This window comes from Barbus barbus (assembly GCF_936440315.1).
Source record: "Barbus barbus genome assembly, chromosome: 43".
Taxonomy (NCBI): Eukaryota; Metazoa; Chordata; class Actinopteri; order Cypriniformes; family Cyprinidae; genus Barbus; species Barbus barbus.
The window spans coordinates 16,760,053-16,779,006 of NC_136721.1; the positions used below are offsets into that span (position 1 = coordinate 16,760,053).

An 18,954-nucleotide genomic window follows, 5' to 3' on the forward strand; every position below is an offset into this window, starting at 1 on the left:
TAAAAACAAAAAAATTCAACCCCATTTGCTAGTCTAAAATGATAGGATATAGTAGTGGTAGATTAGTGTCATCGGCTATTTTTCTTAGGCTGACCTGCTGTAATGTACTCAAAGCACTTTAAAAATCAACCAACCAACTGACCAGACCAGCTAAAACCAGCAAGCTGTTGTACATTGTTTCCCTCCTCAATTAGGAGGACATCGACTGAATCTTACAGAACTGTACGTTTTTTCCCAGGGAAGAGCAAAAACTTGCATGCAATGTATCGTTTGACCTCGAATGAACGCCCATGCTAATCTGTAGATATGCTTTGAGCCATAACGCTCAGGAGAGTCAATACTACACCTGTTGATTGATGGTTGATAATCAAGAGCAACAGTGCCCTCTAGTGGTCGATCATGCGATTTTTATAAACAAAAAATACTATTAATTTTGCCTTTTTTTGGCAATGATAATAGTAATATTAGTAATAATAATTCAAATGTCTTCAGGTGGGAGAGAGATTGTTAAACTGATTCTAAACGTATTTGGAACTTGAAGAAAAATTCATCCAGAAATTAATATGTTTTTCATCTGTGGAATACAAAAGGAGAACTTTTGGGGGGGAATTTTTATATTAATAAACATGTCAAACCTAAAGACAGACGATAGTGGCTCAACTCGTATATGATGAAGTAAATCCTGTAAGAAAAATAAATATTTTGCTTGTTAATTTATATATAAATTATTTTAATATGCTGTATTGAGCTCCAATGAAAAATAAAATAGAATGCTTGTAATTAAAATAGAATGAAATTCATACATATTAAGTGACTTAAGTGTGCACAAATAATAATCATATACCTAAAAACTCAAATGGTTATTGTTTGTCAACAAGTATTACCCATTTAAATCATCTTCAAATAATTATGGCTGGCAGCCACGGAAGTGGTTTTCTTGCCAGCGTAGTTTGTAGGCCTCAAATTGTGTTTCATTTCCATTCCAGACATCAAAGCGAAATTAATCAAGGAGGAAAATAATCAAGACAACCCCAAATCTGTAGTGCAAAACATTGAAGACGATTTTATTTTTGTAATTCACAGTTAACACAAGCAACTGCTTTAAGAACCTTTTCCAACCGACCCTGCCTTTCCTCCCCCAACAAACCCCAGAACTTTCATCTCCAGCAAAGGAGCTCGAATTCTTACGTTCCTTTCATTCCATGCTGATTGTACCTTGTATCTTGTTAAGTCATAGTTCCTGTTGTTGGCATTAAAAGAGGATTGTTGTACATGCTCTAGATAGCAAGGCAGAAGGAACAGCAGAGACTTCAAGGGGACAACAGGATTTGGGAACAATTTGAGTATGACCACCCCATCCGCAATTCTAAATGACATTTGACAATCAACATGGCCATTCTGTAGAAATTTGGAGATATTTTTCAGTGTCTACTCGGCATCGTACAGCTCTCATCGCTACAGTCCACATACTTTCGGCTCGACAAAATCAAATCTTACCCCCTCAAACTGATATGTGGTATTCTAAGAATATATGTGCTTGAATAATAGAACAAAAACCAGTATATATAAGCTCTACAGAATACTGTCACTGTCTTATTGAAGGTATTTGGCATTGAGAAAGCAAACTTAATAATATCCATTGAAGTGCGCTGAAGTGAGAGGGTAAAAGACAGATCATCCATACTATTATCAGTTACCTACTGAGTTGAGCGAATATGATGACTGAGCTTGAGACAGAAGGTTAGTATCGTCAAAGCGAATTACTTGACTGATGTCTGACTTCTTTATTAGACTTATTTATTATTAGGATAAGGCTTCAAAATGGTCACTAGATCATATAGATATTACTTACGATGTTTTATAGAGATTACTGAAGATTAGGATTTATAAGGTTTGACTAGTTGTAGGTAATGATCAGAATCTACGGCTGTTGTTCGTTTACATTGCTTTATAACTTTTAAAAGCACTGGTAATACCTGAAAAGCTAGAAAGAAGAAGAGGACACAAATATAAATAATTAAAAAATATAAAAAAACATGTCGAACCTTCCTCTCGTTGTGGCGGTATCATTTTTCGGATCCAGATTTAGTCTAGTCCAAGACTGTAACGGATTTTTTTCCATAATCAGTAACAACTTATAGTGCAATTTAACCCAGAATCAAGTCTGGGATACAGGCCATCATTTTCAACACTCGCATGCACGCACAGTAAAGATAAACATGATTTGAGCACAGGAAAATGCACTTGACATGTCTGAAAGGTAAAACCTGATGGTTTAAAAAAAAAACACTGACTCCTGCTTGGCACAAGACAACCATCCAACCGACCATCCGCCTCCTGGCATCCAAGCACACACTTTCATCTCTGTGCAGGTGAGCTGTGAGGGTGTACCGTGTTAGTATTGTACCATTACTACAAAGGAATCAACTTATATTGCTTCTAAAAACCTAAATGCAAAGTTTCCACGTGCTGCAACAGTTACTTGGTTAAAGGGAGCAGATAAATTAGCAAAAAACAACAAATAAAAAGATGCAGCGGTGACATTTCTGGTGAATAACGCAGTGGGGTTACTAAAAGACATTTTGTGACCACTTCTATATATGTTGGTTTAGTCTATTCTTTCCACTTGTCCCATCTTAGTGAGGGTTTTACTGATTTATTAGCTCCAAATCCTGTTGTCGGCTTGTGAAAATGGGACAAATAACACTGAAAATTGAAAGAGTTTTGCCTTACGCTATAATAATCTAAATCTCTCCATCCTCTACCTCTCTCTCTTTCACGATTTTTCCATAACTTTAGCTGTGCTCCTGATGACTTTCGTTATAGTCCATAATCCTTAACGGTTGCTGCCTGGGCCTCTCTGGGCATCTTGAGCCGAACGTGTCATGGTTTTTGGCTCTCTGAGCATCAGGTCGGGTTTCTTCAGCAGATGTGATGAGCGTGAAGCTCTGTGCAGCAGTGGAGCTGGATGTACTCTTCGCTGTCGGCTCCACGCAGAGCTCAGTTTTCAGGCCCTGTGATAGGCCAGTGAGACGCGGAGGTGGGGCTTCGTCTTCATCGCACTGGCTCTCGCTTTTGTTGCGGAATAGCTCTCTTGCACGCATACCCAAAAAGCTCTTGGTGCTGGGGTAGGAGCCTACAGTGAGTGGGGTGTCAGAAGGGACCAAAGGTCCTGGTGGTCCCAGCGGGGAATGAGGACGGTGAGGGGGTGGTTCCACTAGGACAGGTGGGGGAGTGTCTCGATTGCCGTTTAGAGAGTTGGCCGGGGAAGAGCTGGCCTTGGGCTGCGCTGGTGATAAAGTGCTGCCATTGCCACGTGGAGACTGAGGTGACTTGCCGTCTTCTTTGGTGGCTGTTTTTACTGCACAATCCACCACTATGACACTGTGACGCCAGAAACACACAAAAATCACAATCGTAAGAACTTTATGAAAAAAAAGAGAGAGAGAAGAATGAAACAGAATGAATGATAATTATGTAACCCACAAACAGACCCATTTATAACCGACCACAAAAACAGGAAACAAATCAGTGTCCTATTATCTTTTGTTTTTTAAGTAATTAAGGCAAAAGGCAAAAAGTTATTTGGAGAGACAATTATTAGATGTAAGTCATATAGCTATTACATAAAATTAACATAGCATGAAAAACAGCTAGTTTAAAAGCAAGCAATATTTGAATGACAGCTTCATTTAAGCTAAATCATACACATATACAGCACCAGTCAAAACATTTCAAATTTAAATTAATTTTGTTTCCAAACTTTTGAGATCTCATAATGAGGTGGCCATAAAGAAAAAAAGAATGCAAATTTAAGATGTAAAAGTCTGACATGGTACCCTATTCATGGAAAGTGCCAACAGCACAAACTGCATATCATAAAATCATACAAACGCAGAAGTAGTAGCATGCTGAACGGGATAACGATATCTTTGTTTCAAATGTCTTTATATTTGAATGACACTAGTTATCAGTTCTACCTGGGCTCGGTGGAACAGCGGGGTTCAGTGGCACCCTCTGCTGGTAAGGCTGAAGCAGTGGCAGAGGAGTCTTCAGTTTCCAGCCTGCTGTAGAGCTGCAGTAGCTCAGTCTGCAGAGCCAGAGTTACCCGCCTCTGTGCCTGATATCTGCTCTCGGAGGCCTGCAGTTCCCCTCTGAGTAGAAGGCAAATATGAAAGATTGTGAGACATTGTGAAATGATGGAATTAAGCAAGAAAGTATATTATACAGAAAACTGAGGGGAAGGTTTGTCCTTCAAAGTGTCAATAAATAAATAAGTTAAATCATACTTAGCCTGAGCCTTGACATCTTCTAGAAACTTCTTTTGTTCTGCAATTAGGTGCTCTTTTTTAGCGAGTTGGGTCTCCAGCTCTGCCACTCTCTGCTGAGCAGCATCCAGCTTTTGGCTCTGTAGTAACAGATTCTGCTTTAGACGCTCCGTCTCCTTACCCCAGGATGTCTGCAGCATCTGCACCTCCTACAAGAGAGAAAAGGACAACGACAGAGAGGAATGTGTCATAAATTGTACTTATGGCAAAGATGAAAGAGACACTGGATTTCTTGTTCAAATGTACCTTGCTAGTATCTGGTCCGGCCTGATGCAGCTCCTGAACACACAGTTTATGGGCTTCTCCTAGCAGCAGCAGCTGCTTATTTAGAAAACTCAACTGCTGCTGAATACTTTCACTCGATGACAACTGAAGAATGACAAATTAGGGGAAGATAATGATGATATATAGGCGCAAAATCTTAAAGGGACCATTCACTCCAAAATTACAAATGATCATTTACTTCAGAAAATAGACTCAAATGAACTAAAAGATGAGACCCACTATTTTTGGAGCTGGAGAGACAGAGGGTGATTGTTTTTACCTTGGCAGTGAGCTGATTCAGCAGGTGTCCTGTGTGGCACACCTTGTTGTTCGCCTTCTGAAGCTCCGCCTCCATCTCACCTATTCGCGTCTGGCATTCCTGTAGTTTACTCTGATTGGAGGATCACAGGTGCATAATAAATTATCAAACTGATTCTAAACTGCAATGTTGTGGCCATCTCATTTACTATTAAATTATATACTCTACACCTAAAAAGTTAGAGCTTAGAAAAATGAATAAATTGATTAGCACCTGTAACTCCTGGTTTTTGGTGTAGTAGTCATCTCTGGCCTGTTGTAGTTGGCGTATCTGGCTGTGCAGGCGTGTAACTACAGTCTCTCGGTCGTCCCAGAGCTGCCGGTATCTCTGCTGCTCTACCTGCAGGCTCTCTCTCAAAGACATGATATCAACACTCTGCAGGTTCAGCTGGTCCTTCTGTACAAACAAGCACATACAATCAACTGCATTGGTTTCTACCACCCTCTAGTGGTCAAGGTAGCCTTTGGTAGCCTTGACTCGAACTGAATGCTGTCCCACAGATCATGGCTCTTAGCTGAGGTTACCATGGCATTATTCTGCTCCTCGAGCGCGGTGGCATTGATGATGCGGCGAAGCAGACGTCGGTTGCGTACGGCGTGCTGCTCTCGCTTGTAGCGCTCGTACAGGAGCTGGTTGTGTAGCAGAAGAAGCTGACTGCGCAGTGTGTGCAGCTCGTCCAGAGGAGCAGAACCTGCGCATGAGAAATTAAAGATTTCTACATAACTCATACATTATTCAAATAGTAAGGGCTTTGTCAATCTTGAGCATTAAAGTAATTATAATATAAATAATTATAATTTTTATCATTCTGCCAGCAAGTACATCTTTCTTCATTGACAGCCATTTAAAAGTAGCTGTTTTTAAGCAAAATATGAAAAAGGAGAGGTTTTACCATGTTTTACAACCAACCTGAGCTGAATAATGACACTACTGTCTTTCTTAGAGCTTCTTTATAGCAGAATTTGAATTTTTCATATTTAATAAAGTTTTGACAGATTGTGTTATTTTTCCATTTATTAATGTGAAGCTGCTTTGAAAAAATCTGTATTGTATAAAGCACTACATAATCAAAACGATTTATTTATAGGTATATTTGTCATCTATGATTAATTTATTGCACAACTGAAAGTTTCAGATAATGGGGGTGTTACTAAAGTGTGTATTAATCAACTTGTCACATCATCACCACCAACATATACAATTTTAAGATTTTATTTTCACACAAAAATATTCTGTCACCATTTTGTCAACCTCATGTATTTCTTTCTTCTGTGGAACATAAAGGTATTTTGAGAAATGTCTCAAATCCGTTAGATTACCAACATTCTTTAAAATATCTTTTCATACTTTGCAGAAGTAAGAAAGTCATGTGGGTGGGCACCCTATCCTTTTAATAAACCTTTAAATGTTTATCCCCTTGCTGAAAACAGAATTGTTTCTCTGTACTCTGAAAGAACTATTTTCCACAAGTAGCGAATGTGTGCTCATGTAATGTTGTTTACCTCCAAAGTGTGTCCAGTCAGCTGACTTGCTTGGCAGGGGCAATCTGAGAGCAATTGCGAAAATGTTGGAAGAAAAGGAAGGGAGAAAACACAGGATCAACAAGGTCAGTGGCAATGTGACAATTTCGGACACACTGCTTTTCTGGCAGAGGAAGCCTTTCCACACAGAACCCTCTCTGACCAGAGCCAAAACACTTCAATTTGTGTGAGCCCAGTAACCCAACTCAATTATGTGTCTTCTAGTAAAGCCTGTGCAGGGCAGGAGGAGAGAGAAAGAGCTCTGATTGTGTTCTGTTAACACAGGCTCTGCTGTTGCACTGTGGACTGATTTGCGTGGCAGTGTATGTGACACGGGACAATGCAGACAGTTGTTTCTGTGTGATAGCGAGTTAGTGGGCAAATCTGCAACTAGTCAGACCCAGTTCTTCCTAAAAGAGCCACAGAGCATATTTACACATTAACCATGGTTTTACTACAAATTAAAAAAACTATATTTAAACCTTGGTAACCCTAAATTAACCATGGTTTTGCTACACTAACCACAGATTAACCATGGTATGTGTAGTAAAACTGCGGTTATACAAATGGTTACTACACTTTTACTACAATGAAACCATGGTTAATTTTGTAAGGGTAGTAGCCCTTGAGCAAGTCTTCTAGTTCAGAAATTGAAAAGTAAATTAAACTATTAAATCTAAAAACTGGAGTTATTCTTGTTGTGTGTAAACCACCTCATCACAAAAAAGGAGTTCTGAGAGCTTGTTATTAAGTTGCTACTTGATTGCTACAGCATTCCAGCATGGCTACAGCATATTCCAGTTGGTTGTTAGCATGTAGCAATGTGGTCATTCCAGATGATTGCTAAGGTGTTTTCAGGTGGTTGTTAGTCTGTTAGGTTGTCAAGGTGTTTCGGATGGTTGATGGCATCTCACTATATGGTGGTTAAGATGATCCGGATGGCTGTTAGCATGTTGCTAATGTGCCCTTTGTGTGGAGTCAGAAATATCATAATTACGAGATCTGAGCACATGAATGACTGAGAAAATTGCATTTATGAGTGAGAAATGTCATTCTCTCTCCCCATATTACTCAAGTATGTTTTGATTGGCTGATTTTGTCATGTCATACTTTTGGTGGATACTTGGCAAACTGTGGTTAAAGTAATACTTCACCAAAAAATGAAAATTGTGTCATCATTTACACTTCTTGTCACTCCAAACTCATAAGACTTTGGTTAATCTTCACAACTCAAATTAAGATATTTTTACTTAATGAAACTTAAGATGTTTCTGTACCTCCATTGAAAGGCCAAGTAAACATAACTTTGAAGATTCAAAAGGTTTATGAATGCGTTGCAAAACAAAACCACATAAATCCAAGCAGTTTAATCCAAGCCTTGTGAAGAGATACAATCATTTATATGATGAACAGCTTACATTTAGGCCTTTATTTACATTAACCAAGAGTGACCATTTTTATTCTAGGGTGAACTATCCCTTTAAGTGCCTTACTCAAGTGTGACACAACAGAAACAACTAACTTTAATGCCTTGCTGGGTTTCGAACCTACAACCTTTTGATTGTAAGCTCAGGTCTTTAACACTCACCAAGCCACGTGACCACAGGCAATAACAAGAGTTAACAGTGAAAGCAAAAGGCTTACCTCTTTAACACTTTGTCATGGGTGTCACCACCCTGCTGCACGAGGCGATCCAGCACCTCCAAGGGGGAGGCAGACACAGCCCCCTCAACACCCCCCTCCTCACCTTGCTTGCCCACGTCACCTCTCTGAATCCTCTCCAAGGCTACTCGCTGGACAATCTCTGAGGTCTTCCTCCCCACGAAGAGAGAGGCCGCCCGAGGCAGGGCCAGGTCAAACAGAGCCTCGTACGGCAGGGGTGGCGGCTTGCTTGGGCTTGGGGAGCAAAAGCTGTATTTAAGGGCCTCGTCCTCTGGTGCGGAGGGGCTCCGATGGAGGTGGCTGTGTGTTGAGTGCTCGATGGGCATGAACACTGGCTGGAAGGACCAGGGATGGTCCTGGGATGGGCCTCTGCTGACTCTGCCTCTGTCCCCGGGAGTGATCTCGGTCTTGTCGGGTGTGGAGATCGTGTTGTGAGGGTCTCTAATCGAGCTGCCTAGGATGGAAGAGGGCAGGGGTTTCTCTTGCGCTCCGGTCAGGGTCTCTGTGGTGCTGAAGAATGGAGAATCAAAGCCACGAAGGCCAGCCAAATCCCGCTTTTCCTCTGTTAAATTCAGAAGCTCCTCTGTGATGGCAGCTGAGAGGATGGAAGAAAATTATATATGGATATTTCCAGAGCTTAATGGTTTAGTTAGTCTGTCAGGAAAAGACACAACTGGTATGAAGCGACTCAAAATACAGCAAAGGCCACACAACCACTAAGGGGTAGCTCATACCGTCCTCCCGCTCTTTCTCGATCCTCAGTTGTTCTTTCTCCATGTACACAGAGAGCTCAGTCAGGGTCATGGGCATGTTCTCACCTCTGCCATCTGGGTCAGATAAAAGACTTCTTAATTCTTAATGACACATCTAAAAGCCCATTCGCACAAATTATAAACTATATTATGGAAGCTCGTTTCCACCACAGAATAAACATGAAGGTAATTCTTCACAATAATATATTCTTTAACTTTTCATCTCACAATTTTGACTTTTTTCTTTTTCAGAATTGCAAGAGATAAATGCAGTATTGTGAAAACAAGTCAGAACTGTGAGATGTAAACTCAGAATTGCAAGATACTCTGAATTCTGATAAGAAAAGTCAGAACTGTGCGACAAATATGCAACTGCGCAAAAAAGTTTCGCAATTACAGAAATAAACTGACTTGCGAGATGTAACCTCAGAAATGTTCAACTCAAATTTCTATCTCACAATTGTTAAGATCACATTTCTGATTTTTTTTCTCTAAGATTTTTTTTTTCTAAAAGAAAACAGTCTGAATTGTGAGATAAAAAGATGCAATTACTTTTTTAATTTTTTTATTCTATGGTAGAAGTGAGAGAGTGAACTCCCATGATACTATATAAACCAACTTATAACAATACCACACTTATAATAACTGTTTATTATAAGCGTGCACTGCAGTTATGTTGTCTGCTGCTTTAAATGCTCAAACTTTTTAAAGTCAGGTGGATTCTGATTGGCTGTCAATGTTTGTGTCATTCATCAATGTTTTTCCTCTATGTAGTTATCGTTATAGTTGTAGTGTCGACTTCCAATTCTGCTTGGTGCTTTAAAATGTTGACAAAAGATTATAGAATTATTTATAACAATTATTTTAAGAGAATTAAACATTTACTTCAATGTCAGGCTGATGTATTAGTTATGTCAAAACACTATTCTTGTGTTTTGAGTGATTCTTATATGTAACATACCTCTGTGATTGATCGTTTCAGGTCCAGTTTTCTCGAGCTCTCTGTCTGGCTCCTGTCTGACTGGCTCCTGTCTGACCAAGAGGGGTTTGGTGTGGTCTAAAGGTCTACCATCCTAAAGTTAAAATAGCTTGTAGTGAATCTACAGACAAGCAACAATCTCTCAAACTTGAAGTTGTTTAAACAAAGAAAGGTTAAGGAAGGCTTAAAGGGATATTTCAGTCAAAAATGAACATTCTAGAATGTTTTAACTATAATCACGCTGATTTTTATTTTACAAATGTACATATTTTAATTTAAAAAATAGAGGTTTTTGACAAGTAAATTATTAGGTGAACTACCCCCTTAAGTGAATACTACTGATCCACACAAAAGGTCATGCACCACAGAAGTACCTTGCATGGCGGACTGGCGGTACTGCGAAGTATAGACACAGGGGCAAACTCATCGGAGAGGCTAAGAGGAGGTGACGCGGCCGCAGGGGTGCTAGAGGACAGGGTGCCTTTACCACCTGCCACAGGGAAGATTGCAAAACCAAATTCATACTAGTGCCTGAGGAAATGGAGAGCTGGATATGCCTCCCTGTGCCTGCATGCTAAATGTCAATATTGTCTGTGAACAAGCATAGACATTATAGTCACCAGGTGTGCTGTAGAGGCGGGTTGGTAGGTGAGAGGCACTCTGGGACAGTTCCGGGTTCGGTGACATCCCACGGGAGGAAGGGGGTGTAGCCATGCCACACTGGGAGGAGGGGCTCCAGAGGGAATCCTTAAAGCCATATGTGGCATTAAATTCACAGCTGGAGTTCTATAAATAAACAAGCACACACACACAAATGCAGACTCCAGTGATTATCAGATGGCATCTAATAGATTTATGCTTTATCCTTCCAAAACAAATAGTTCACAAAATGTAAACTTTTACCAGCAATTTCAAAGTGTAGTACATCTTGCAGCAGCATGTGGCATAGTGAAAAATGTAATAAAGCACGTTATATTTGCACCATACTGGTTATGGAACAATATTGCATATTTTATAATCAACCAACATTTAAAAGGGTTAGTTCAAACAAAAACTCTGTCACTAATTACTTGAATAAAGTAAAATTTTTGTTTTCCTTGCGCACAAAATGTATTCTCGTAGCTTTGTAAAATGATGGTTGAACCACTGATGCCACATGGACTATTTTACCGATGTCCTTACTTTGTTTCTGGGTCTGGGAACATTTCAATTGCATTGCTCTATGCAGGGTCAGAAAGCTTTTGGCTTTCATCAAAAATATCTTAATTTGTGTTCCAAAGATGAAGAAAGGTCTTACGGGTTTGGAACGGCATGAGGCTGAGTAATTAATGACAGAATTTTCATTTTTGGCTGAACTAACCCCATTTATACTTATTTTAATATTGAGATCATCATCTTGATTTAACTTCATGTTTTAGAGAGATGTTGTGTGCTGAACTCTATTTGAGAAACACAAGCAATCTGATTGCTATCTTTTAAAATAACCGTTATCTGCATCAGCCTCTAATTTCCAAATCAATGCACTCCTAATAGAAATGATGGCAACACTTTATTTTACGGTTACATCTATTAGTTGCTTATTAGCATGCATATTACTAGAATATTAGCCATGTATTAGTGCTAACTAAGCACATATTAATGCCTTATTCTACATGACCTTATTCTACAGCCCTAATCCTACCCAATACCTAAACTTAACAACTTATTAATAAGCAGCAAATTAAGAATTTATTGAGGGAAAAGTCGTAGTTAATAGTTAACAAGTGTTACCTATTCTGTGACTGAAATGATTTACCAAATCGCAACATTATTGTGAGAACAATCTTGAATTGTGAGAAAAACATTAACATAGGACCAAATGTGTTCATTAGAACACAAATGCAATGCTGTTTGTTTTCAGTCTGCAGAGGGTTCAGCTGAATAAAGGTCCTGACCGTGGGAGGTGACAGGCCAGGAGAAAGCGCTCTGCCGTCATTCACATTGCCAAGACAACCGTTTCTGCGTCAGCTAAGAGATGGCATGTTTTTCTCTTTTTAAAGCCCTGCACACCCACCGGAATGACTCAACACCTCTCCCCTCCTTTCCTCTCAGCTCCTCAGCCTGCCTGGAGAACAAGGAGATGATTCATGGTGGGAGAAGGAGGGGAAGCTCTGGTGTGCAGTGGGAAGGGAGGGGTTCAGGGATGGGTGATTTATGGACAACAGCTGACAAACAACAAGAGGGAGGAGGGAAGCAGACGCTGATTCCTGTACTGGTGCTGTTGCACAAACTAGTGTGCCAACCCGGATCTGTTTATATGCAGAACACTGATTCACTGGATTCAAACAGGTAGTTCCAAACACAAGCTCCAATATTGGAACTAGGCTGCTAAAGCAAATTATAAACTGCAAACGAAAAACTGGATTGTAGATTTCCGAGTTTGGTGGACTCTCACCTGCCGACGGGTTCCAGTGGGGCTGTGATAGGGGGGCTGAGTCCCTGAGAAAGAGGACAGGGCCAAGGGAGGGACGACAGGCTGACGAGGGGTGGAGTAATGAGTCGAGGAAGAACTTCCTGGAAAGGGACAGAAAAATTATGTCCATGCCTCTGCTATAAAAACAGAGTTTGCCTGAAAATAGACTGTGACTGAATTATCACGTTAGTTTTTATCTTGTCTAGCTTCATTTCCTATTACATTTTATGCATTTGGCAAATGTTTTTATTCAGTTGTGTATTTAAGATATACATTTTATCACTTCACACATTCCCTAGGAACTAAACTCATGACCTTGTTGCTAGCAGAAAAACAGTTTTTCTAAAAGAATCTATTTATATAGCCCTTCACTATCTCTTGGATAGAAAAAAAACACTAGGAAGTGCTATTTTGCTGTATGCAAGGTTAAAAATGTACAGGATGAGAGCGTTACCGTAGCTGCTGTGGAAGTCGCCGTAAGGGCTGGCAGTGCAATCAGCCGGACGTTGTTGTAGATGAGCACAGAAATGCTCAGGCATGCTGGCATAGCCCTCTTCGCAGGACGCCTCCTTCGGGTCCAGAGAGACTTTGGCACACTCAATAACGATATCGTGGATTTCAAATTTCTTCCACCTGTAGAGAGAAAAGAGACCAAATTATAGACTATAACGCTCATGGTTTATGCATTTAAATATGTGACATAAGTCATTATTGCCTCACCGGCTGGGGTCTAGTTCATGGTCCTTGGTTCCGGTCACTAATTCGGGATGTATTCTGACATGTTCAAGCATGGGCTGAAACATAAATACAACGAAAACACCATCAGTTAATCACACCATCACTAATTAACCGTAAGTTATGGATGTCCCCATAATAAAATTCTTACATAAACTACCACTGAAAAGTTTGGGGTTGGCAAAAATGCATTAAATTGATCAAAAGTTACAGTAAAGACATTTGCAGTATGTTCTGCATATATTTTAAATAAATGCTATATTTTAAACTTTCTATTCATCAAAGAATCCAGTTTTCACTAACAAAGCAGCACAACTGTTATTAATAATAAGAAATGTTGCTTCAGCACCAATTCAGCATATTAGAATGTTTTCTGAAGGGTCATGTGACTTCTGAAGACTGCAGTAATGGCTGCAGAAATTTCAGCTTTACCATAACAGGAATAAATGACACATGGAAATACACTACATTTTTCAGTTATTTTAAATTGTAACAATATTTCACAATATTACTGTTTATACTGTATTTTAGATCAAATTAATGCAGTCTTTGTCAGCATAAGATACTTTTTTAAAAGCCATTAAAAAAGCTACCACCCTAAATTTCATAATGGTACTGTATAACGATAATAATGTTATGGCTAATAACAGATAATGCAGATTTTCAAATTCCATACTATTTTAACTCCCACAAGTTGCATCAAAGTTTTATAATACAAGTAAGAATTTTTTTTCGAGATTTGCTAAATATTATTTTTAACAGTGTCAATTTAGTGTTTTAAAGATTAATTGATTGTTACAGGAGTTAAAAGGTAATTGAGAAGTAATATGAGCATGAGGAAATGAGCATGTTCGAATATGCTTAATGTACGTATGTATGTATGTATGTATCTATCTATCAACTAATATTATTGGACGATAATCAATATATTGCTGACGTATCCCTACTACTGATCATTTTCTACTTTTATTCTATGGAAAATCATTATGGATTGAATGGAATTTCATCAAAGCTCATGTATTTGGAAAACCTCCTGGGCAAGCAACTGTATGACTGACAGCTCACCTTGACCACCTCCTCAAAAGTGCCCATGTTCTCCTTCATGCTGTAATGGGAGCGCAAATAAGACACAAAATTGCAGGGATACATCCCATACAGCCGGTGGAAGAGGGAGTAGACGCTAGCATGCAGGTGGATGAGATAAACCTCCGGGACGTGTCCTGTCAACAGAGATTGATCACACAGCTAGTTAACCATCCAAAAATATTATGAGGCATCTTATTACAAATGAAATCATTTGTAATAGGATGCCTCATAATTATTTTTGGATTTCTGTGGGAGATTAAACCATCCAGGCTTTCAATACATGCCTCAGGGATAAAAATATTGCATAACTGACTCATACAGTACTTGCATGCTTAGTTACTCTTACCTGAGTTTCTCAGGTTCCAAGAAGCCAGACGGCCAAAGATATCAAAAAAATCATAGAGATGCTGCTTGCCAGCTTGGGGAATCATGGGTAATAGTGTGATGAGCACCAGGACTCCAGTTATCAGAACCACAACATCTGTGTCTGTCTGTAAAACACAAATTATCATATGTATACTGTAGGTTACAAGATACCAAGAGGCATATCTGAGAGATCTTTCACATTATCAGCTTACCTTGAGGCATTTGAGGAGAGATAGCAGCAGTGGATAACGAGCGATCTTGTGAATCCAAGAAGGCTGCTTACGGACAATGTGCCCCAGTAGAGTAAGAGTGGGCAGGCGACAGAGGGCTTTAGCCATGCATTCATTCATTTTATCAAAAAGGTGCTGAGAAACAGACAACAGACAAGTAATATTGTAGACAAGACTCATAACGGTTGATAATGTATTCTCTGCCCTAGACGTTTATTGTTGTTATTAAATATTAATGAAATGAAAGAAATATGAAATTTTGATATGCTTTAGTTTAATGCTGAGTTTAAATGAAGCTTCTTAAATTTGTTCATATTTCACAGGTGTTTTTTACCCTAAGAAAGTAGGCTGGTTGCATATTATACACACGCTCCAATGGTTACACTTTTTAAAGGTGAAGTATGTAATATTTCCATTTTTGATGAGAACTAATCTGGACTCCAAGATATTGAGAATAATTTGACAGTGATCTTGTGATATAAAAAAAATATGGAATTTTTTTGGGGTTGATTTTGTAGGGCAATGCATTTGCATAAAAATATCATTTAAAAGCCTGATTTATTTATTTATTTTACTGTGAAGACTTTTTTGAGCGCGAACCATGCTTTTAGGGCTGAATGATTTGGGAAACACTTGAAAAATGTGGGCATTTGAGTTTATATCTTCTTTTCAGCAAAGATATAAAATAACTTAACTTACACAAGCTACTACTTGTCATTTTTAAACAAAGTCAAAAAATTTCATTATTTGCATGAAATAATAGTATATTTACTTTTTTTTGGAGTATTTAATAATAAAAAATATATTTTACTTTATTGTACAACCATAAATTACATTACTAATATTTATTTATAAAGGTTATACGATCACGCTTTTAATTTGGCAGAAAACCTCAGGGAAAATGGATTGAGTGTGAAACCCTGAAAAGATTCAGAAAAAGACTGCAAACATTCTCTTCTGTGTAGTAAGTTTAGACTGTGTTAGAAACAAAACTGAAAAATCAGTGGGCCGTCAGTCACCTTATCGTGTGGCTCCCGCACTGAGGACAGGATGTGCACTGCCTGGGCGGAGTTGGTCTCTAGGAAATAATCCACCAAGCCGTTCAGTAGCAAGGACCCTCGATCTGCAAAACATGAATCGATTTGGACTGTCAGGCATGCAATAAAACACTGCAGGGAATTATAATATGGATCCTGTAGCAAACATAGAGAAGCTTAAAAACTGGGTAAAAGCTCCTGAGGCTGCCTCTGCTAACAGTATTTGGCTAGACCTGTGTTGAGGTGTTCATTGATAAGGCCCTTGATCTCATCCAGCTGGCGGAGGTCAGAGGTCTCCAGCAGAGGAAGCAGGTCCCCCACGTTGAGCTGTTCCCTGGACATGGTGGTATGGAGGGTTCGGAGGCGGCCGTCTCTGAAACAGTCTAGGGAGAGGGGAAGGACTCTCAGACTTCACTCTCACGGTGTCCTGTGTCCTGTCCAGCCTGGAGGGTTCCCTGAACCACCCGTCGATACAGTCTCCAGGCACCACTGCAAGACACATTTGAGGACTTCATCACTTGTCTAGAAACACCTGTCTCAATGAAATATTCATGAGAACATCTTGTTTCTGCCTTTAAGTAAACTTTCCAATCGAGAGTGAGTAAAACACTGCAAGATGTGCAGGAAAATTCCCACAGAATTATGTACCATTCTAAACATCATTAACATCAGCTGTGGCGGTGTGGGTTGGCCGTTTCAAGCAAGTAAACAACAAACCCAACAGATCCATGTTGCAACCTGTTCTTGCACAGACATGACAAAAGTTAGCAGTTGTCACACCAGCCTGACAACATTAGGTCAATGCATAGCTATAGTCCAAGAAAATTCATAAAGGAGACCAGGGAAATTTGACATACAAGAATATACTACACACCACAAGAGAAGTGTGTAAAATGTTAAGCACACACAACACACCTTTTATAAAGTTAAGCAGTGAATTTTTACTATGAAAGGAGTGATAACTTAGCATATTAAAGGCTAAAATTGTAACTTTTATACTGTTTTAATGTTTTATATTTCAATTCAATTTTAAATATGATTTTTTTTTTTTTCCTGTGACAGCAAAGCTGAATTTTCAGCATCATGAAAAGATGTAATAACAGATATTCTTCTTTGTATTTGAAAGAAAGGTCTGCCACATCCTCACAGCAATAACTTCCTTCAAATTTGGGTCGAAACCTACATCCTAACCAGCTTGATCTTGACAGTAACATGAGTCACCAACACCTCAAGCTGACAGTCAGACACGCAACATGAACAACTGCTAAAAGGCCAGCGTCTCCTTGCTGGAGACCATTCTAGCTCTCAACCAAACAAACAGCTGTTATGAAACACAAAGCACTGCTATAAGCAGAACTTTGTGGAAGATGAGAACCATCTAGAGGAAGGTGATGGCAAACTGACCTCAGTCACTCGGCACAGTAGATACAAAGATGTTCATTGATTAACTTCATGATCGTAGCTCACAAACAAAGAGCAAGGGGAAAAAAACACTAATAAGATGAAGTTCTGGACGACCTCAACACGAACTGTGGCTGTGCCTGCCAACTAGAAAACAGGGCAGTTAACAGGACAAAGAAGCTTTATATGCCACGTTCAGGACCACATAAACTAATTCCTTAAAGAGGTTGTCATGTCTTCCTCTTGCTTTTCGTTACGGTCTCAAATCTTTCATTTTGTGTCACTTACGCATCCATACAGAGATACACAAATGTGCACTGTTTAAAAAAAAAAAAAAAAAAAATATATATATATATATATATATATATATATATATATATATATATATATATATATATATATATTTATATAGTTACTATATAAAATATACAGTAACTAAGTCCTTAAATAGCAAGACATAAGAGTCACAGTGGAAAAATGCCGATATGCAATGATCACAAAATAAGGATTTCGGTTTTAAAACGCGCAAGCGCGTGAAAAAGGCAGCAAATCCCACAACATATGTCTGTATTTTAGCCAAAATAACAGAGCACACATGTGCAGATAGATGCTGTGGTTTCGGCTGCATGCTCTGTGTTGAAATGACCACTGGCGTAAACAACGCGAGAACAATGGCCAGAATCTGCGGGACTGTCTCCAAAAAATGCGCCAACAAAATAAAACATTCCCCCGTGCATTTCAACTTCCCTCTTAAACTCGTGCATGTGCACGCGGAGATTTGTTGAGATTCAATTCGAAACTGTAACAATCATTGAGGACTGTTATTTCACTGACACTGACAGTCCCAGCCAAGAGAGCCTTATTATCGACAAGCTTAGTGCAAATCAGAAAAAACGCCCGAGAGACTCCGTAATGCACGTACAATACTGAGGAGCGAGACAATCTAACATTCCGACTGTCACTGCGTATGATGTAAAGATATCACCATAAAAAAACATAATTTAATAAACCCGTTTACCTGTTAGAGCAACTGCACTCCACAGGGCGCCGCCATCTTGAACACATCACAACCCCTCTCTGCGCAGTCACCATCCGCAACCGTGCAGGAGAAATAATCCCCGAGCGCTCAAAAACACGCCTGTATCTGGATGCAGAATATTGACATATGGCGTGACAGTTGTCAGAAATGAGCAACAGTCATACTTTATGAATACAGTGAATTGTGACGGGGGTAAGACTCATGCATGAAAGTTTTAGAGAATCCTGCAGTTAGGCCCAGAGTTGTTTTTCTGAGGGGTGGAGGGATGCATGGCTCTGTAATGCGGTTTTCGCGTGACTCAGGTGGTGAGCGCAGACGCCGAATCTGACCAGCTAATAAACTATTTATATGAAAAAAGTATTTTTTTCCAAAACATACATATGTATATAAATAAATAAATAATATATAAGCGTGACGAAGACGATATTAAGATTAAAATCCAAATATAGGCTAATAAACTGTTTATTTACGTTTAAAAGTACAAAATAATAAGTTAATAAATTAATTTGAAAAACCCGTTACCTAAAATGACAATTGTGTCATCGTGTATTTCATCATGTAATCACATGAGGGTGAGATCACAAATTTTCAAACAGAAGAAAACTGTGGTTCATTCACAGCCTTATCCATGATTTCCAAACATTATACTCATTATCAGTTACCTCATCTTTCAGTAATGTTTAATTGTGTACGCTGACTTACCAAAAAGAGCATGAATATAAGAAATGAAAAATTATTTCTGCGAACTGACCTATAATAAATGCATGCAATATCCTGGATGAGG

General features: G+C 39.1%; 1 protein-coding gene across 1 annotated transcript; it reads right to left on the reverse strand.

The window, feature by feature from the left end:
- Positions 1–1,037: 1,037 nt before the first annotated feature.
- Positions 1,038–18,278, reverse strand: LOC306862750 (hamartin-like). Its single transcript, XM_079405721.1, has 22 exons — positions 18,150–18,278; positions 15,964–16,219; positions 15,713–15,816; positions 14,676–14,828; positions 14,444–14,588; positions 14,077–14,231; positions 12,997–13,070; positions 12,731–12,909; positions 12,259–12,377; positions 10,445–10,610; positions 10,199–10,314; positions 9,807–9,918; positions 8,828–8,920; positions 8,076–8,688; positions 6,414–6,457; positions 5,436–5,602; positions 5,125–5,307; positions 4,873–4,983; positions 4,575–4,697; positions 4,290–4,477; positions 3,981–4,154; positions 1,038–3,384 (listed from the first exon to the last, which is right to left on the reverse strand). The coding sequence occupies exons 2-22, from the start codon at positions 16,070–16,072 to the stop codon at positions 2,796–2,798; spliced, it is 3,717 nt and encodes a 1,238-aa protein (XP_079261847.1). The 5' UTR covers positions 16,073–16,219; positions 18,150–18,278; the 3' UTR covers positions 1,038–2,795.
- Positions 18,279–18,954: the final 676 nt, after the last annotated feature.

What these genes read in the sequence shown, in the direction of transcription:
- LOC306862750 (XM_079405721.1), bottom strand. Translation starts at nt 16,072, where the DNA reads ATGTCCAGGGAACAGCTCAACGTGGGGGACCTGCTTCCTCTGCTGGAG. An exon ending in CCGCCAGTCCGCCATGCAAG is followed by an intron (nt 9,919 to 10,198) that starts GTACTTCTGTGG and finishes TTTTAACTTTAG; the next exon opens with GATGGTAGACCTTTAGACCA. An exon ending in GATGTCAAGGCTCAGGCTAA is followed by an intron (nt 4,155 to 4,289) that starts GTATGATTTAAC and finishes CCTTCTACTCAG; the next exon opens with AGGGGAACTGCAGGCCTCCG.